General features: G+C 44.3%; 1 protein-coding gene across 1 annotated transcript in view; it reads left to right on the top strand.

Moving 5' to 3' along the window:
* The window catches only part of TMTC1 (transmembrane O-mannosyltransferase targeting cadherins 1), a 412,328-nt gene that overhangs the window by 261,857 nt on the left and 132,690 nt on the right, over positions 1-17,781 (top strand). Inside the window, exon 10 of the mRNA XM_038765197.1 lies at positions 16,514-16,681. Within this exon, the coding sequence (XP_038621125.1) occupies positions 16,514-16,681 (168 nt within the window). The remainder of the gene's footprint in view (positions 1-16,513; positions 16,682-17,781) is intronic.

Below are 17,781 nucleotides of genomic sequence, written 5' to 3'. Positions count from 1 at the left end.
TGAGACGGGAAGGATGGTAGTGCCGTCTACAGTGATGGGAAAGTCGGGGAGAGGGCAGGGTTTGGGGTGGAAGATAAGGAGTTCTTGGAATTCTAGAGAAGCAGCATGGCTCAATGGAAAGAGCACGGGCTTAGGAGTCAGAGGTCATGGGTTCTAATCCTGTTCTGCCACTTGTCAGCTGTGTGACTTTGGGCAAGTCACTTAACTTCTCTGGGCCTCAGTTCCCTCACCTGCAAAATGGGGATTAACACTGCGAGCCCCACGTGGGACAGCCAGATTACCCAGTGCTTAGAACAGTGCTTGGCACATAGTAAGTGCTTAACAAATATCATCATCATCAATTGTACTTTCCAAGTGCTTAGTACTGTGCTCTGCACACAGTATGCTCTCAGTAAATTCGGTTGAACGAATGAATAGATGTTCTGACCCCAGCGACCTAATCACTCTTTTCCTGGCTAGTTACCCATTTGGCATGAATTTTCGTCACTGCTTTCTTCTCCACGTAAACATGGTTCTCACTTTCTACAGAGACCAGTTCATGAAACAATAGCCAAAGGAAGTGGAAAATGCTCTTTAAAAAGTCAGGCCTGTTTATCTTGGGCAGTTTTACACTAGGTCAAATTGTCAGAGAGAGAAATGAAGTCAACACAAATACTGTGGGAAAAGAAAGGGGTGTGTGTGTGTGTGTGATGTAATGTATGCCCAATACATAAACTCTGTATTCTTTGAAAGAGTCAGCACACATCTAAAAATGTAGGTAATTTTTAATTTACCTAGGTAATTACGTAGGTAATTGGAAGAGTAAATCAAAATATATCAATAAATCCATCTTATTTATGGAATAAGTAGCATGGTTTAGTGGAAAGAGCACAGGCTTGCGAGGCAGAGGACATGGGTTCTAATCCCAGCTCCGCCACTTGTCTGCTGTGTGACCTTGGGCAAGCTACTTCACTTCTCTGTGCTTCAGTTACCTCATCTGTAAAATGGGAATTAAGACTGTGAGCCCCACGTGGGACAACCTGATTACCTTGTATCTACTCCAGTGCTTTGAACAGTGCTGGGCACATAGGAAGCGCTTAACAAATACTATAATAATAATTATTATTATCACTGTAATGATTATTATGATTATTGAGTTAAAATGAAGTAAAACTAAAATGTGTTGCGTTTCACATTCTATTTTACATAAGCCAGGAAACACGGTTTTATGGAAGGAACCATGTTTCCTGAGACCCTCCCTTGCAGCCAGTAGAAGGACATGAAAGTTGAAGTATGAGAAAATGGAGAATTGGTCCTCCTGCTCTCTGCTTTCTCCCCAGGTTTTCATTCATTTACTCCTTCCTTCATTCAATCAATCGTATTTATTGTGCCCTTATTGTGTGCAGAGTACTGTACTAAGTGCTTGGGAGAGTACAGTTCCACAAGAAGCAGACCCATTCCCTGCCCACAGTGAGTCTACAGTCTAGGTCTCTCTTCTTCCTAGATTGTAAACTTGCTAGATTGTAAGTTCCTTGATGGTAGATATCAGATCTACTTAACTGTACAGCAGCATCCCAAGTGCTTTTACTTCAATTCCCCCTCTTTCCCTTCCAGGGTTTTGTGACTACATAGCTTCTCTGCTGAATTTCTCCCAAGCACCTCTTTGGCCCATTTTTCTCTTGCAATTTCATAAAAAATTCTACTTCTCGGGCTTGCTAAGGAAAAGCAGCTTTTTTCTTCTCATCCAGCAGTCTCTCCCCCTCTGGCAATCGGTAGCTTTTTAGGCCAAACCCGCATCTCCCCTTATTTTTTCCTCAGTTTCACCAAGGGGTTTGATGTTTCTGCTGTTTTTTTCCTCCTGGGAGGTAGTCGCTCACTGTTGCATGTGCTGGCCCCCACCTGTGTTATCATTCACCCTTGTCATTTCCCTTTTATTCCCTAAGGGCATCGCTGTCTCTTCACTCTCGGTATTTCTATGTCCTCCCTATCCCTCAGCCTTTCTCGCTCTTTTCCTAATGGGGTTGGAGCTATTTTCTCACCCTATGCTGAAGTTGGCATTCTTTCCTCTGCTTCACTTTTCTCAGCATCAGATCTGTGCAAGGCATGTGGCTTTGAGTTCATCTTTTTCTTTGACCTCCCTTTTCTGCACCATATCCCTTTTTGTCAGAGAGCTCTCAGAACACCCAAGGTCAGGGTGAGCCTTCTTTGTTCCCGTCCATTCCTTGCCACAAAAATAAAAATAATGAGGTCACTCTGGTCCCCTTCTTTGCTTCGGAGGTGTGAAAAATGTGAAAAACGATTTTTCACAAAGGGTGGCTTTTTCATTATAGCGATTTCGGCCTTAAGTCTGTGGAAAAATAAGTTGATGCCAAACTAGACTAAACCATTTTGGATTGAATTGCTCCTCTGAAGGTCAGCAACCACAACCCCCAAGTTCACAAAACTGTGAACATGCTGGTCTCTAGATGGAAGAGTTGGCTAGGAGGAGGAGTTTCGTTTCAGTTTGTGGTGCTCTGGAAAAATGATGTTTTTCATGGTATTTGTTAAGCGCTTACTGTGTGCCAAGCACCATACTAAGGGCTGGGGTAGATACAGAAAATTCAGACTGGACACTGTCCCTGTCCCACACGGTCTTAATCCCCATTTTACAGATGAGGTAACTGAGGCACAGAGAAGTGAAGTTACTTGCCTGAGGACACACAGCAGACAAGTGGCAGAGCTGCAATTAGAACTCAGGTCCCTCTGATGCCCAGGCCCATGCCCTATCCACTAGGTCATGCTTCTTTTCTGGAAATATAATTTGATTTAAAGTAGAGTAATTTAATATGAAGTTATTGAATATACAGTCCTAAAATCCCATCTCCTCCAAAAGGCCTTCCCTGAAAGCCCTCTTTTCTCCTTCTCCCTCTCCCTTCTGTGTTGCCTTTGCATTTGAATCTGTTCCTTTTAAGAACTTGATATTCACTCCCCCCTCAGCCTCAGAGTGCTAATGTACATAGCTATAATTTATTTTAATGCCTATCCTTTTTACACTGTAAGCTCCTTGTGGGCAGGGAATGTGCCTACTAATTCTTTTGTATTGTACTCCTCCAAGAAGCAGCGTAGCTCAGTGGAAAGAGCCCGGGCTTTGGAGTCTCTACTCTATTTATTCTTTTACTCTTTTACTCTATTTATTTATTTATTTATTTTGTTTGTACATATCTATTCTATTTATTTTATTTTGTTAGTATGTTTGGTTTTGTTCTCTGTCTCCCCCTTTTAGACTGTGAGCCCACTGTTGGGTAGGGACTGTCTCTATATGTTGCCAATTTGTACTTCCCAAGCGCTTAGTACAGTGCTCTGCACATAGTAAGCGCTCAATAAATACGATTGATGATGATGATGATGATGATGGAGTCAGAGGTCATGGGTTCGAATCCCGACTCCGCCACATGTCTGCTGTGTGACCTTGGGCAAGTCACTTAGCTTCTCTGAGCCTCAGTTACCTCAACTGTAAAATGGGGATTAAGACTGTGAGCCCCACATGGGACAACTTGATCCTATTGTATCCCCCCAGCGCTTAGAACAGTGCTTTGCACATAGTAAGCACTTAACAAATGCCATCATTATTATTATTATTATTATTACTGCACACTCAGTCAATACCATTGATTGATTGATTGAGTTCGTCCATGACCCAGGGTTTTGGGCTGCCTGCTTAGGGTAGATTCAGTTAATCAATCATATCTTTTGAGTACTTACTATAGTGCTATATGAAGCACTTGGCAGTGTTGTCTTATGCCGTCAAGTTGTCTCCGACCCATAGCGACCCCATGGACACATCTCTCTTTTAGACTGTGAGCCCACTGTTGGGTAGGGACTGTCTCTATATGTTGCCAATTTGTACTTCCCAAGCGCTTAGTACAGTGCTCTGCACATAGTAAGCGCTCAATAAATACGATTGATGATGATGATCTCTCCCAGAATGTCCCACCTCCGTCTGCAATCGTTCCGGTAGTGGATCCGGAGAGTTTTCTTGGTCAAAATCCAGAAGCGGTTGACCATTGCCTCCTTCTGCTCAGTCAACTTGAGTCTCCATCCTTGACTCTCTCCCACGCCGCCACTGCCCAGCACAGGGGAGTTTTGACTTGTAGCCGATTGCCTGCCACTCGCTAGCCGCTGGCCAAGCTAAGAATGGAATGGACAGGCCTCTGCTCGACTTTTAGACTGTGAGCCCACTGTTGGGTAGGGACTGTCTCTATATGTTGCCAACTTGTACTTCCCAAGCGCTTAGTACAGTGCTCTGCACACAGTAAGCGCTCAGTAATACGATTGATTGATTGATTGATTGACTCTCCCTCCCGTAGCCGAGACTGGTAGAGGACTGGAAACTCTCCAGGTGCAGCCCTGAGAGCGGGTGGGCAGTGTACAATATAATAATATAATATATAATATATAATAATATAACAGAGGTGGTAGACACATTCCCAGCCCACAATTTGCAACTTCATTAAATCACAATGAAGATCATCATCATCATCAATCGTATTTATTGAGCGCTTACTATGTGCAGAGCACTGTACTAAGCGCTTGGGAAGTACAAATTGGCAACATATAGAGACAGTCCCTACCCAACAGTGGGCTCACAGTCTAAAAGAGGGAGACAGAGAACAAAACCAAACATACTAACAAAATAAAATAAATAGAATAGATATGTACAAATAAATTAAATAAATAAATAAATGTAACAGACATTAATATAAATGAATAAATTATGGTTATGTACATGGGTGCTGCGTAATTTCCAAAAGGAGAAATTTGGGAGCATTTTTCCGACACTGCGTATCTGTCTAATAATCATAATGATGGTATTTGTTAAATGCTTACTACATGTCAAGCACCATTCCAAGCACTGGGGCCATGTACAAGCTAATCAGGTTGGACAGAGCCCGTGCCCCACGTGGGGCTCGCAGTCTTAATCTCCAATTTACAGATGAGGAAACTGAGACAGAGAGAAGTGAGGGGACTTGCCCAAGGTCACACAGCAGACAAGTGACGGAGCCAGAATTAGAACCCAGATCCTTCTGACTGAGGGGTCAGTGGTTTATCAGAGAAAGCCGGGAGGGTCAGAAGAAGCAGTTGTGCACATCTGCATGCCACTGGCCAAGTATAGAGCCAACGTGGCTTAGTGGAAGGAGCCTGGGCTTGGGAGTCGGAGGACGTGGGTTCTGATTCCAGCTCCGCCACTTGTCTGCTGTGTGATCTTGGGCATGCCACTTAACTTCTCTGTGCCTCAATTACCTCATCAAATAGGGATTTAGACTGTGAGCCCCACATGGGACAACTTGATTACCTTGTATCGAGAAGCAGCGTGGCTCAGTGGAAAGACCCCAGGCTTGGGAGTCAGAGGTCATGCGTTCTAATCCCAGTTGTGCCACATGTGTGCTGTGAGACCTTGGGCAAGTCACTTAACTTCTCTGAGCCTCAGTTACCTCATCTGTAAAATGGGGATTAAGACTGTGTGCCCCACGTGGGACAACCTGATCACCTTGTATCCCTCCAGAGTTTAGAGCAGTGCTTTGCACATAGTAAGTGCTTAACAAATGCCATCATTATTACCCCACTGCTTTGAATGAACAGTGCTTGGCACATAGGAAGTGCTTAACAAATACAATGATAATAATAATAATAATAATAATAATAATAAAAAAACAATAATACAGATCCTATAGATCTTCACTGCCCTTCTGAAGTCATATCTCTTCCTGGACACCATCATTGGTGAATCCTTCTTAAGAATAATAGTAATGATAGCATTTATTAAGCGCTTACTATGTGCAAAGCACCTCCTTCCCTTCCCCACAGCTCCTGTATATATGTATATATGTTTGTATGTATTTATTTATTTATTTTACTTGTACATATCTATTCTATTTATTTTATTTTGTTAATATGTTTTGTTCTGTTCTCTGTCTCCCCCTTCTAGACTGTGAGCCCACTGTTGGGTAGGAGGGACCGTCTCTATGTGTTGCCAACTTGTACTTCCTGAGCACTTAGTACAGTGCTCTGCACACAGTAAGCGCTCAATAAATACGATTGATTGATTGATTGATTGATTGATTGTTCTAAGCGCTAGAGAGGTTGCAAGGTGATCACATTGTCCCACGTGGGGCACACAGTCTTAATCCCCATTTTACAGATGAGGGAACTGAGGCCCAGAGAAGTTAACTGACTAGCCCAAAGTCACACAGCTGACAATTGGCAGAGCCGGAATTTGAACGCATGACCTCGAACTCCAAAGCCCGGGCTCTTTCCACTGAGCCACGCTGCTTCTTCTTCTCACTTTACATACCCCCTCTCCCAACTACCACTTTAACCGTTCCACACCGTCTAGCCTGTAAACTCATTGTGGGCAGAGAACATGCCCACTAACTTGGTTGTATTATGCTCTCCCAAGCACTTAGTACAGGGTTGTGCACACAGTGAGCACTCGATAAATATGATTAATTGCTTGATTGATCAATTAATTGTGCTAAGCGCTCTGCACTTATGTACCTGTCCTTCTGCTTAGACTGTGATCCCCATGTGGGACCCGATTATCGTGTGCTTACCGCAGTGCTTAGAACAGTGCTTGATGCACTGTACAGTCTTAAAAAATACCACAAAAATTATTATCATTATTATCATTAGAGTGTTTGTCTTAAAGCCTCAAGGCAGAATCCGGCAAGAATTCAACCTCCACCTTATAGGAGAACTGATAATTGTTTTACATGAGAATTTGCTATGCATCTCTTCAAATCAATGATTTTCTTTTTCAGAAAGAAGTGATTTCTAAAGAAGAAAGATTTAGTTTTATTTGTCACTACTAATTTGTTTTGTTTGAAACATGTCAGTATCATTACTGTGACCGATAGTTTCTCTAAGGAGGCCATGAAAAATTATTTTCCAGATAAAAAGGAAAAACTTCATTGTAATAGAAAAGGACATCTCTCCAATTTACATCTTTCCAATTTGTGTGTTGACAGAACTGTCAAAAGTAGACTAAAATAGGAAAATTGGTCATCAGATGGAAAATTGTCATTAATTGAATCGTATTTATTGAGCGCTTACTGTGTGTAGAGCACTGTACTATGTGCCTGGGAGAGTATAATGCAACAATAAACAGTCATACTCCATGCCCACAATGAGCTTATAGTCTAGAGTGAGATAGATAGACGTGAGTGCAAATAAATAAAAGTACAGAAATAACAATAATAAAAATAATGGCATTTATTAAGCACTTACTATGTGCAAAGCACTGTTCTAAGCACTGGGGAGGTTACAAGGTGATGGGGTTGTCCCATGGGGAACTCACAGTCTTAATCCCTATTTTACAGATGTGGTAACTGAGGCACAGAGAAGTCAAGTGACTTGCCCAAAGTCACACAACTGACAATTGGCAGAGCCAGGATTTGAACCCATGACCTCTGACTCCAAAGCCCGTGCTCTTTCCACTGAGCCACACTGCTTCTCAGTGTACATAAATGTACATGTACATAAATGTACATAAGTGCTGTGGGGCTGGGATGGGGTAAGAGCAAAGAGAGCAAGTCAGGGCAACACAGAAGGGAGTGGAAGATGAGGAAAAGGGGGGATTAGTCAGGGAAGGCCTTTTGGAGGAAATGGGCCTTCAGTATGGCTTTGAAGCAGAGGAGAGTCATTGTCTGACAGATTTGAGGAGGGAGGGTGTTCCAGGCCAGAGGCTGGACATGGGTAGTGAGACAAACAAGAAGACAGCACAGTGAGAAGGTTAGCAGCACCAGAGGACAGAAGGAGTGCGGTCAGGGTTGTAGAAGGAGTGAAGCAAGGTGAGGTAGAAGGGGGCGAGGGGATGAACTGCTTTAAAGCCAATGGTGAGGAGTTTCTATTTGATGCGGAGGTGGATGGGCAACCACTGGAGTCTTCTGAGGTGCGGGGTGACATGTCCTCAGAGTTTTTGTAGAAAATGATCCGGGCAGCAGAGTGAAATATGGACTGGAATCGGGAGAGACAGGAGGCTGGGAGATCGGCATGGAGGCTGATGCAGTAATCCAGGTGGGATGGGTGGAGTGATTGGATTAATGATGATGATGATGGTATTTGTTGGTGTGGAGTGACATGTCCTGAAAGTTTTTGTAGAAAACGATCTGGGCAGCAGAGTGAAATGTGGACTGGAGTGGGGAGAGACAGGAGGCTGGGAGATCATCACGAAGGCTGATGAAGTAATCCAGGTGGGATGGGTGGAGTTATAGGATTAAGGGTGATCATGATGGTATTTGTTAAGCACCTACTATGTGCCAAGAACCGTTCTAAGTGCTGGGGTAGATATAAGGGTAATCAGATTGTCCCATGTGGGGTTCCCAGTTTTAATCTCCATTTTACAGAGGAGGTAACTGAATCACAGAGAAGTTAAGTGTCTTGACCAAGGTCACACAGCAGACAAGTGGCGGAGCTGGGGTTAGAACCCACATCCTCTGATTCCCAAGCCTGGGCTCTTTCCACTAAGCCATGCTGCTTTTAAATGTGGTGACAGTTTAGATGTAGAGGATAGGGTGGATTTTAGTGATATTATGAAGTTGGGTCCAACAGGATTTAGTGATGGGTTGAATATGTGGGTTGAAAGAGAGAGAGGAGTCAAGGATATCGCCAAAGTTACGGGCTTGTGAGACAGAAAGGATGGTGGTGGCTTCTACAGCGATGGGAAAGTCAGAGGGAGGGCAGAGTTTGGGTGGGAAGATAAAGAGCTCTGTTTTGGACATGTTTAGTTTGAGTTGACAGGAGGACATCCATGTAGAGATGTCTTGAAGGCAGGAGGAAGTGCGAGACTGCAGAGATGGAGAGAGAGGAGGGATGGAGGGGTAGATTTGGATATCATCTGTAGAGACGTGGTAGTTGAAGCCATTACAGCGCATGAGTTCACCCAGGGAGTGAGTGGAGAACCGAGAACTGAACCCTGAGGGACCCCAACAGTTAGGGGGTGGGAGGCAGAGGAGGAGCCCACGAAGGAAACAGAGAATGAATGGCCAGAGAGATAAGGGGGGAACCAAGAGAGAAAATAGTCAGTGAAACCAAGGTTGGATAACGTTTCCAGGAGACGGGGGGTGGTCCACAGTGTCAAAGGTAGCTGAGAGGTGGAGGAGGATTAGGCTGGTATAGAGGCCGTTAGATTTTGCAAGAAGGAAATCATCGGTGACCTTTGAGAAGGTGGTTTCTGGGGAGTGAAGGGGATAGAAGCCAGAGTGGAGGGGGTCCAGGAGAGAATTGGAGGAGAGAAATTTGAGACAGCAAGTGTAAATGACTTGCTCAAGGAGTTTGGAGAGGAATGGTAGGAAGGAGATGGAGTGATAACTGGAAGGAGCCGTGGGGTCAAGCGAGGTTTTTTTTAGGATAGGGGAGACATGGGCATGTTTGAAAGCAGTGGGCAAGAAGCCATTGGAAATCGAACAGTTGAAGATGGCTGTTAGGGAGGGAAGGAGGGAAGGGGCAAGAGTTTTTATAAGGTGATTTTATAAGGTGAGAAGGAATGGGATCTGATGTTTATGTGGAGGAGCGTGGCATTTGAGAGAAGGCAGGAGATCTCTAGAGATACTGCTGGGAAGAATGGGAGCGTTGAAGAGGGAGCTGGAAGGAGGAGGGACTGAGGAGGGGCAGGGGAGCTCACACCTGAGGGTGCCAATTTTCGGCATGAAGTAGGTGGCCAGCTCATTGTGGGCAAGGGATGGGGGAAGTTGGGCACAGGGAGCTTGAGGAGGGAGTTAAATGTCTGGAGCAACTGGAGCTGGAGGAACTGGAGGAGCTCACCTCCTCCAAGAGGACTTCCCAGACTGAGCCCCCTTTTTTCCTCTCCTCCTCCCTATCACCCCCGCCCTACCTCCTTCCCCTCCCCACAGCACCTGTATATATATTTCTACAGATTTATTACTCTATTTATTTTACTTGTACATACTTACTATTCTATTTATTTTGTTAATGCATTTAGCTTCAATTTTATTTATTCTGACGACTTGACACCTGTCCACATGCTTTGTTTTGTTGTCTGTCTCCCCCTTCTAGACTGTGAGCCCGTTGTTGGGTAGAGATCGTCTCTATATCTCACCAACTTGTACTTCCCAAGTGCTTAGTACAGTGCTTTGCACACAGTAAGCTCTCAATAAATATGATTGAATGAATGAAATGAACTGATGAGGGCGGTGGGCCTGGATGTCAATAAGGGTGGAGAAATAATCAACCAGCTGTATTTAGTGAGCACTTGTTGTTTGCAGAGCACTCTATCAGTCAATCAGTCAATCAATCAATCATATTTATTGAGCACTTACTATGTGCAGAGCACTGTACTAAGCGCTTGGGAAGTACAAATTGGCAACATATAGAGACAGTCCCTACCCAACAGTGGGCTCACAGTCTAAAAGGGGGAGACAGAGAACAAAACCAAACATACTAACAAAATAAAATAAATAGGATAGATATGGACAAGTAAAATAAATAAATAAATAGAGTGATAAATATGTACAAATATATATACATATATACAGGTGCTGTGGGGAAGGGAAGGAGGTAAGATGGGGGGGATGGAGAGGGAGACGAGGGGGAGAGGAAGGAAGGGGGTCAGTCTGGGAAGGCCTCCTGGAGGAGGTGAGCTCTCAGCAGGGCCTTGAAGGGAGGAAGAGAGCTAGCTTGGCGGATGGGCAGAGGAAGGGCATTCCAGGCCCGGGGGATGACGTGGGCCGGGGGTCGATGGCAGGACAGGCGAGAACTCTACTAAGCGCTTGGGAGAGAACAACATAACAGATCTCCCTGCTCACTGCGAGTTTACCATCTAGAGAGAGCTTATGGTCTTGGCCCATTGATGCCATTTACCGTGGGAAGATTTACCGTTCTTAGAGTCAGTAGGCATCCCCTCCACATCAGACAAACTCCTTACCTTTGGCTTTAAAGCCCTCAATCACCTTACACCCTCCTACCCTTAATTCACTGATTTCCCACTCCAGCCCAGCGCACATACTCTGCTCCTCCTGCCCCAGATTACTCAGTTGGCCCCCATGTCACCTGTCTCACCGCCAACCTTTCCCCCACATCTTCCCCCTAGCTTAGAACTCCCTCCCCCTCCCTATATTCCAGACCACCACTCTCTCCACCTTCAAAGCGTTACTAAGGTCACATCTCCCCTCCAAGAGGCCTTCCCCTACTAAGCCCTCTTTTTCCCGGCTCCCTCTCCCTTCTGCGTCGTTTTCGTACTTCAGTCTGTGACCGTTGGTCACTTGATATTCACTCCTCCTCCAACCCCACAGCACTTATGTACATATCTTTAAATCACATGTTTATTTTTCATTTTAATGTTTGTCTCCCCCTTTAGACTGTAAGCCCATTATGGACTTTAGACTTCCCCTTTAGACTGTAAGCCCATTATGCTCTGCACACAGTAAGCGCTCAATAAATACGATTGATTGATTGACAGGGAGCGTGTCTGCTAATTCTGTGATATTGTACTCTCCCTAGCGCTTTATACAGTGCCCTACACATGGTAAGCACTCAATAAGTACAATTAATTGATGGATCATGAGTTAGTGCAAAGTTGTTTTGTAATATTTTCACTATAATTAAGTACCCTTCCCTACCAAGTTTCTTCAACAAGTATTTTTTCCTCAAATCTTAAAGGCTTTCATTTCCAAGAAGTCCTAACTTGCATCACCTTAACTCGGTCTTCTTGTAAAAACTACAGTCTCCTTCTAACAGAGAAATCCATTGCCATCTCAGAGGCAGAAACGGGTTTTCTAAAATCTGCTTCGACAACTCATTCTAAACCTGCGTTCAAAAGGAATGTTGTGTTCCGCTGAATGAAGCAAATCTAGCTGTCAGATTTTCCCTTCGATTTCCAATAGACTCTAATAGACTCTAACGTACTAAATTGCTCATTTGGTTACAAACGAGTTTCTTGTCCCCATCGAATAATTTCCCTGGAAACCCAAGGTGAACTGACCTCTGAGTTTCAACTTCTCCAACCCAGAAAAGTGTGTGGCCTTGACATGCCTCTTGACGTGCCTTTTGCGATTAAAGAAGAACTGTCCGGTTCATAGAAAGGAGGACTTCATCTATCCAGTTTTAATACTTCAATGAGGAAACATACTATATGTAGTTTATACTATTTCTATTAAGCCTTTTAGCAGGGATGATGATGTCTAGCAGCTTTGGGAAATGCAAAGAAATAGCTACAGTTGTTGGATCCGTCTCTACATAGTGCCCTTTGACAAACCCAGTGCTTAGAACAGTGCTTTGCACATAATAAGCGCTTAATAAATGCTATTATTATTATTATTAATAATAATAATAAATAAAAATAATTCTGGTATTTTGTAAAGTGCTTTCTCTCTGTTGAGCACTGTACCATACTATGATAGATACATGTTAAATCAAATGAGGCATAGTTCCTGTCCCACAGTCTAAGTAGGAGGGAGACTGTAGACAATAAAGTCTCTCTAGATTGTAAACTCACAGCGTTCAATAAATACGAATGAATGAATGAATGAATGAATGAATGAATGAATGGTGGACAGGGAACTTGTCTATTTGTTCATTCATTCAATCGTATTTATTGAGCACTTACTGTGTGCAGAGCACTGTACTAAGCACTATTTGTTATGAGCAGGGAATGTGTCCATCTGTTATTATAGTGTATTCTACCAAGCTCTTAGTACAGTGAGTTGCATACAGTAATCGCTCAATAAATATGATTGAATGAACGAATGAATGAACTCTCCTACAATGTACTCTCCCAAGTGCTTAGTACAGTGCTTTTCACATAATAAGCCCTCATTCATTCAATCGTATTTATTGAGCGCTTACTGTGTGCAGAGCATTCATTCATTCATTCAATCGTATTTATCGAGCGCTTACTGTGTGCAGAACATTCATTCATTCATTCAATCGTATTTATTGAGCGCTTACTGTATGCAGAGCACTGTACTAAGCACTTGGGAAGTACAAGTTGGCAACATCTAAAGACGGTCCCTACCCAACAGTGGGCTCACAGTCTAGAAGGAGGAGACAGACAACAAAACAAAACATATTAACAAAATAAAATAAATAGAATAAATATGTAAAAATAAAATAAATAAATAGAGTAATAAATACATAGAAACATATATACAAATATACAGGTGCTGTGGGGAGGGGAAGGAGGTAATGCGGGGGGAATTGGGAGGGGGAGGAAGGGGAGATGAAGGAGGAGGCTGAATCTGGGAAGGCCTCCGAAAGCACTTGGAAAGTACGATTCAGCAACAAAGAAAGACAATCCCTGCCCACAATGAGCTCACAGTCTAGAAGTGGAGAGACAGACATCAAAACCACGGGTCAGCGCGCGGAGGGGAGTTGTGATTGGCTAAAGGCTCAGCTAAGGCATCCCCCTCTGGAAAAGGTGGCTGGGTGGCCCAAGACAACGCTCCTTAGGCGGTGAGCCCTGGAGGTCAGAGGTCAGGGGTCAAGTCAGGCCTTCACCCCAACCCCTTCTTCAGGGTTTTTGCTGGTAAAATCAATCAATCAATCAATCGTATTTATTGAGCACTTACTGTGTGCAGAGCACTGTACTAAGCGCTTGGGAAGTACAAGCTGGCAACATATAGAGGCAGTCCCTATCCAACAGTGGGCTCACAGTCTAGAAGGGGGAGACAGAGAACAAAACCAAACATACTAACAAAATAAAATAAATAGAATAGATAGGTACAAGTAAAGTAAATAAATAAATAAATAAATAGAGTAATAAATATGTACAAACATATATACATATATACAGGTGCTGTGGGGAAGGGAAGGAGGTAAGATGGGGGGATGGAGAGGGGGACGAGGGGGAGAGGAAGGAAGGGGCTCAGTCTGGAAAGGCCTCCTGGAGGAGGTGAGCTCTCAGTAGGGCCTTGAAGGGAGGAAGAGAGCTAGCTTGGCGGATGGGCAGAGGGAGGGCATTTCAGGCCCAGGGTAGGACGTGGGCCGGGCGTCGATGGTGGGACAGGCGAGAACGAGGCACGGTGAGGAGATTAGTGGCAGAGGAGTGGAGGGTGCGGGATGGGCTGGAGAAGGAGAGAAGGGAGGTGAGGTAGGAGGGGGTGAGGTGATGGACAGCCTTGAAGCCCAGGGTGAGGAGTTTCTGCCTGATGCGCAGATTGATTGGTAGCCACTGGAGATTTTTGAGGAGGGGAGTAGCATGACCAGAGTGTTTCTGGACAAAGACAATCCGGGCAGCAGCGTGAAGTATGGATTGAAGTGGGGAGAGACACGAGGATGGGAGATCAGAGAGAAGGCTGTTGCAGTAGTCCAGACGGGATAGGATGAGAGCTTGAACGAGCAAGCTCGTAAAAGCCACCGGGAGCCCAAGGAGAGAGGGCAATGAGAGGTTTTATGTTTTCAATTTTCCTTTTTATTTTCCCCTGGCTGAAATATTCTAAAACTGCTGCCCTGTGGCGGGGTGGCCGGGTGGCTTTGGGAGGCAGAGGACGTGGGTTCTCATCCCGGCCCTGCCACTTGTCGGCTGTGACACCTTGGACAACCACTTCACTTCTCTGGGCCTCAGTTCCCTCATCTGGAAAATGGGGATGAAGACGGTGAGCCCCACCAAGTGAAGTGACTTGCCCAAAGTCCTGCAGTTGACAAGTGGCAGAGCCGGGATGAGAACCCATGGCCTCTGACTCCCAAGCCGGGGCTCTTTCCTTTAAGCCACTCTTCTTCTCTACAGCAACTGTTGCTCACCTCCTCCAGGAGGCCTTCCCAGACTGAGCCCTCCTTTTCCTTTCCTCCTCCCCATCGCCCCAACTCCGTCCCTCTGATCTACACCCTTCCCCACCCCACAGCATTTGTGTATATATAATAATAATAATAGTAATGATAATGGCATTTATTAAGCACTTACTATTTGCAAAGCACTGTTCCAAGTGCTGGGGAAGTTACAAGGTGATCAGGTTGTCCCACGGGGGGCTCACATTTTAATCCCCATTTTACAGATGAGGTAACTGAGGCACAGAGAAGTTAAGTGACTTGCCCAAAGTCACACAGCTGACAGTTGGTGGAGCTGCGATTTGAACCCATGCACCATATTTATTATTCTATTTATTTTATGAATATGATATATTATGAATATATCTATAACTCCTTTTATATTGATGTTATTGATGCCTGTCTACTTGTTTTGTGGTCTGTCTCCCCGCTTCTAGACTGTGAGCCCATTGCTGGGTAGGGATTGTCTACTTATTGCCAAATTGTACTTTCCAAGCGCTTAGTACAGTGCTCTGCACACAGTAAGCGCTCAATAAACAGGAATGAATGAATGAAAACAAGTAAACAGGCATCAGTAGCATCAGTGGAGGAGGTGAGCCTTCATTACGGCTTCGAAGTGGGGAAGAGAGCTAGTTTGGCGGATGTGCAGAGGGAGGGCATACCAGGCTAGAGGTAGGACGTGGGCCGGGGAGAGAAGGGAGGTGAGGTAGGAGGGAGTGAGGGGATGGAGAACTTTGAAACCATTGCTTAGGAGTTTTTGCTCAATACAGAGGTTGATAGGCAACCACTGAAGATTTTTGAGGAGGGGGATGACCTGCCCAGAATTTTTCTCTAGAAAGCCCTTAATAAGTACCATTGATCGACACTGACATCTCACTTTACTTAAATCCATTTAATTCCCTAAGCTGTTGTTGAGAACATTGCCTCACAGTTAGTGACTATATAATGATAATAATTATTGTGGTATTTGTTAAGCGATTACTATGTGCCAGGCACTGTTCTAAGAGCTGGGATAGATGCAAGCTAATCAGGGTGGACACAAGCCATGTCCCGCATGGGACTCACAGCATTAATCCCCATTTTGCAAATGAGGTAACTGAGGCACAGAGAGGCACAGAGTGAAGTGACTTTTCCAAGGTCACACAGCAGACAAGTGGTAGAACCCATGACCTTCCGACTCTCAGGCCCGAGTCCTATCCACTAGGCCATGCTGCTTCTCATATATAAATAATTATAAAAAGAATTATAGTAATCGGTTTGTACTATGATGATGTGTCACTGTTTTCATTTTCAGTGCCAGCCAAAGAAACCTGTTTCTCTTGTGACGACAATAGCTTTGGTTTTCTTTCAGTTTGGGGTTTATCATTCAGTCACTGACATGTATTGAACACTTACATGTGCAGAGCATTGTACTAAGCACTTGCGAGAAGAACTTAGGGTAGGAAAAGAACTGTGTAAAGCCGATGGGCACTGTCATTGAGAAGTGGCCCAGAAGCACACTTAATGGTGAGTTTTCATTTGCTCTCCCTTGCCGATATTCCCTAAAACACTGGACAGATCTTAAGTTCACACCTCCGTCACTGAGAGGAAAAGAACCAGTGGATCCCCTTATAAAGCACTTCACAGGAATAAAACAATCGAGATAAATAAGGCAGCGCTGTTTGAAAATTTGTTTTACTGGAAATCAATCCTTTGAAACCTGATAGTAGCTCTGAGTTGACTCTCTAATGGAATTTTCTCCAAAGGTAACCCTGCTCTTTTGCATTCTTTTTTTTTCCAGCATGGGATACTGCATCCTGTTCGTCCATGGACTAAATAAACTCTCTATGTGGCTAAAAAGATGTGGAGTCACTGTCCTGACTGTGGCCACTTTATTGCTGCTTTTGCTGTTCTCCTGGAAGACTGTGAAACAGAATGAAATTTGGTTGTCAAGAGAATCTCTCTTCAGGTATGATCAGCCGTGTAGAAATATCAGTCAGTCTCTTGCCTCTTTTCCATTATTAGTTAGTTGTGGACAGGGAACGTGTCTACCAACTCTTTTATATTGTAACCAACCCATCAAACAATCGTATTTATCCACTGCTTACTGTTTGACTGTTTTACAGTCCCTTTTAGACTGTGAGCCCACTGTTGGGTAGGGACTGTCTCTATGTGTTGCCAATTTGTACTTCCCAAGCGCTTAGTACAGTGCTCTGCACATAGTAAGCGCTCAATAAATAAGATTGATTGATTGATTGATTGTTTGCAGAGCACTGTACTGAGAGCTTGGGAGAGTACAACACAACAATATAGCAGACACATTCCTTACATATAACGAGCTAACAGTCTAGAGGGGGAGACAGATATTAAGATGACTAAATAAATGAATAAATAAAGGATATATACATAAGTGCTGTGGGGCTGGGAGGGGGGATGAATAAAGGGAGCAAGTCAAGGCAACGCAGAAGGGAGTGGGAGAAGAGGAAATGAGAGCAGGCGGGTTAGGCTTCTTGGAAGAGCTGGGCCTGCAATAAGCTTTGAAGATGGGGAGATTAATTGTCCATTGGATCCGAGAAGAGTGGGCATTCCAGGCTAGAGGCAGGAAGTGGATGAGAGGTTAGTGGTAAGGTAGGTATGATCTAAGTACAGTGAGGAGTTAGCATTAGAAGAGTGAAGTGCATGGGCTGGGTTGTTATAGGAGAGTTGTGAGGTGAGATAGGAGGCGGCAAGGTGATTGAATGCTTTAAAGCCAATGGTAAGGAGTTCCTGTTTGATGCAGAGCCAGATGGGTGACCACTGGAGGTTCTTGAGGAGTGGGGAAACGTGGACTGAACATTTTTGTAGGAAAATAATCTGGGCAGCAGAGTGAAGTATGGACTGGTGTGGGGAGAGACACGAGCCTGAGAAGTCAATAAGGAGGCAGATTCAGCAGTCAAGGAGGGATAGGATAAGTGATTGCGTTAACATGGTAGCAGTTTGGAAGAGAGGAAAGGGCAGATTTTAGCTAGGTTGTGAAAGTCGAACCTACAGGATTTGGTGAGAGATTGAATGTGTATTTTAAATGAGAGA

This window comes from Tachyglossus aculeatus, chromosome 2, assembly GCF_015852505.1.
Source record: "Tachyglossus aculeatus isolate mTacAcu1 chromosome 2, mTacAcu1.pri, whole genome shotgun sequence".
Taxonomy (NCBI): domain Eukaryota; kingdom Metazoa; phylum Chordata; class Mammalia; order Monotremata; family Tachyglossidae; genus Tachyglossus; species Tachyglossus aculeatus.
This window is presented reverse-complemented; position numbering and strand designations above follow the sequence as displayed.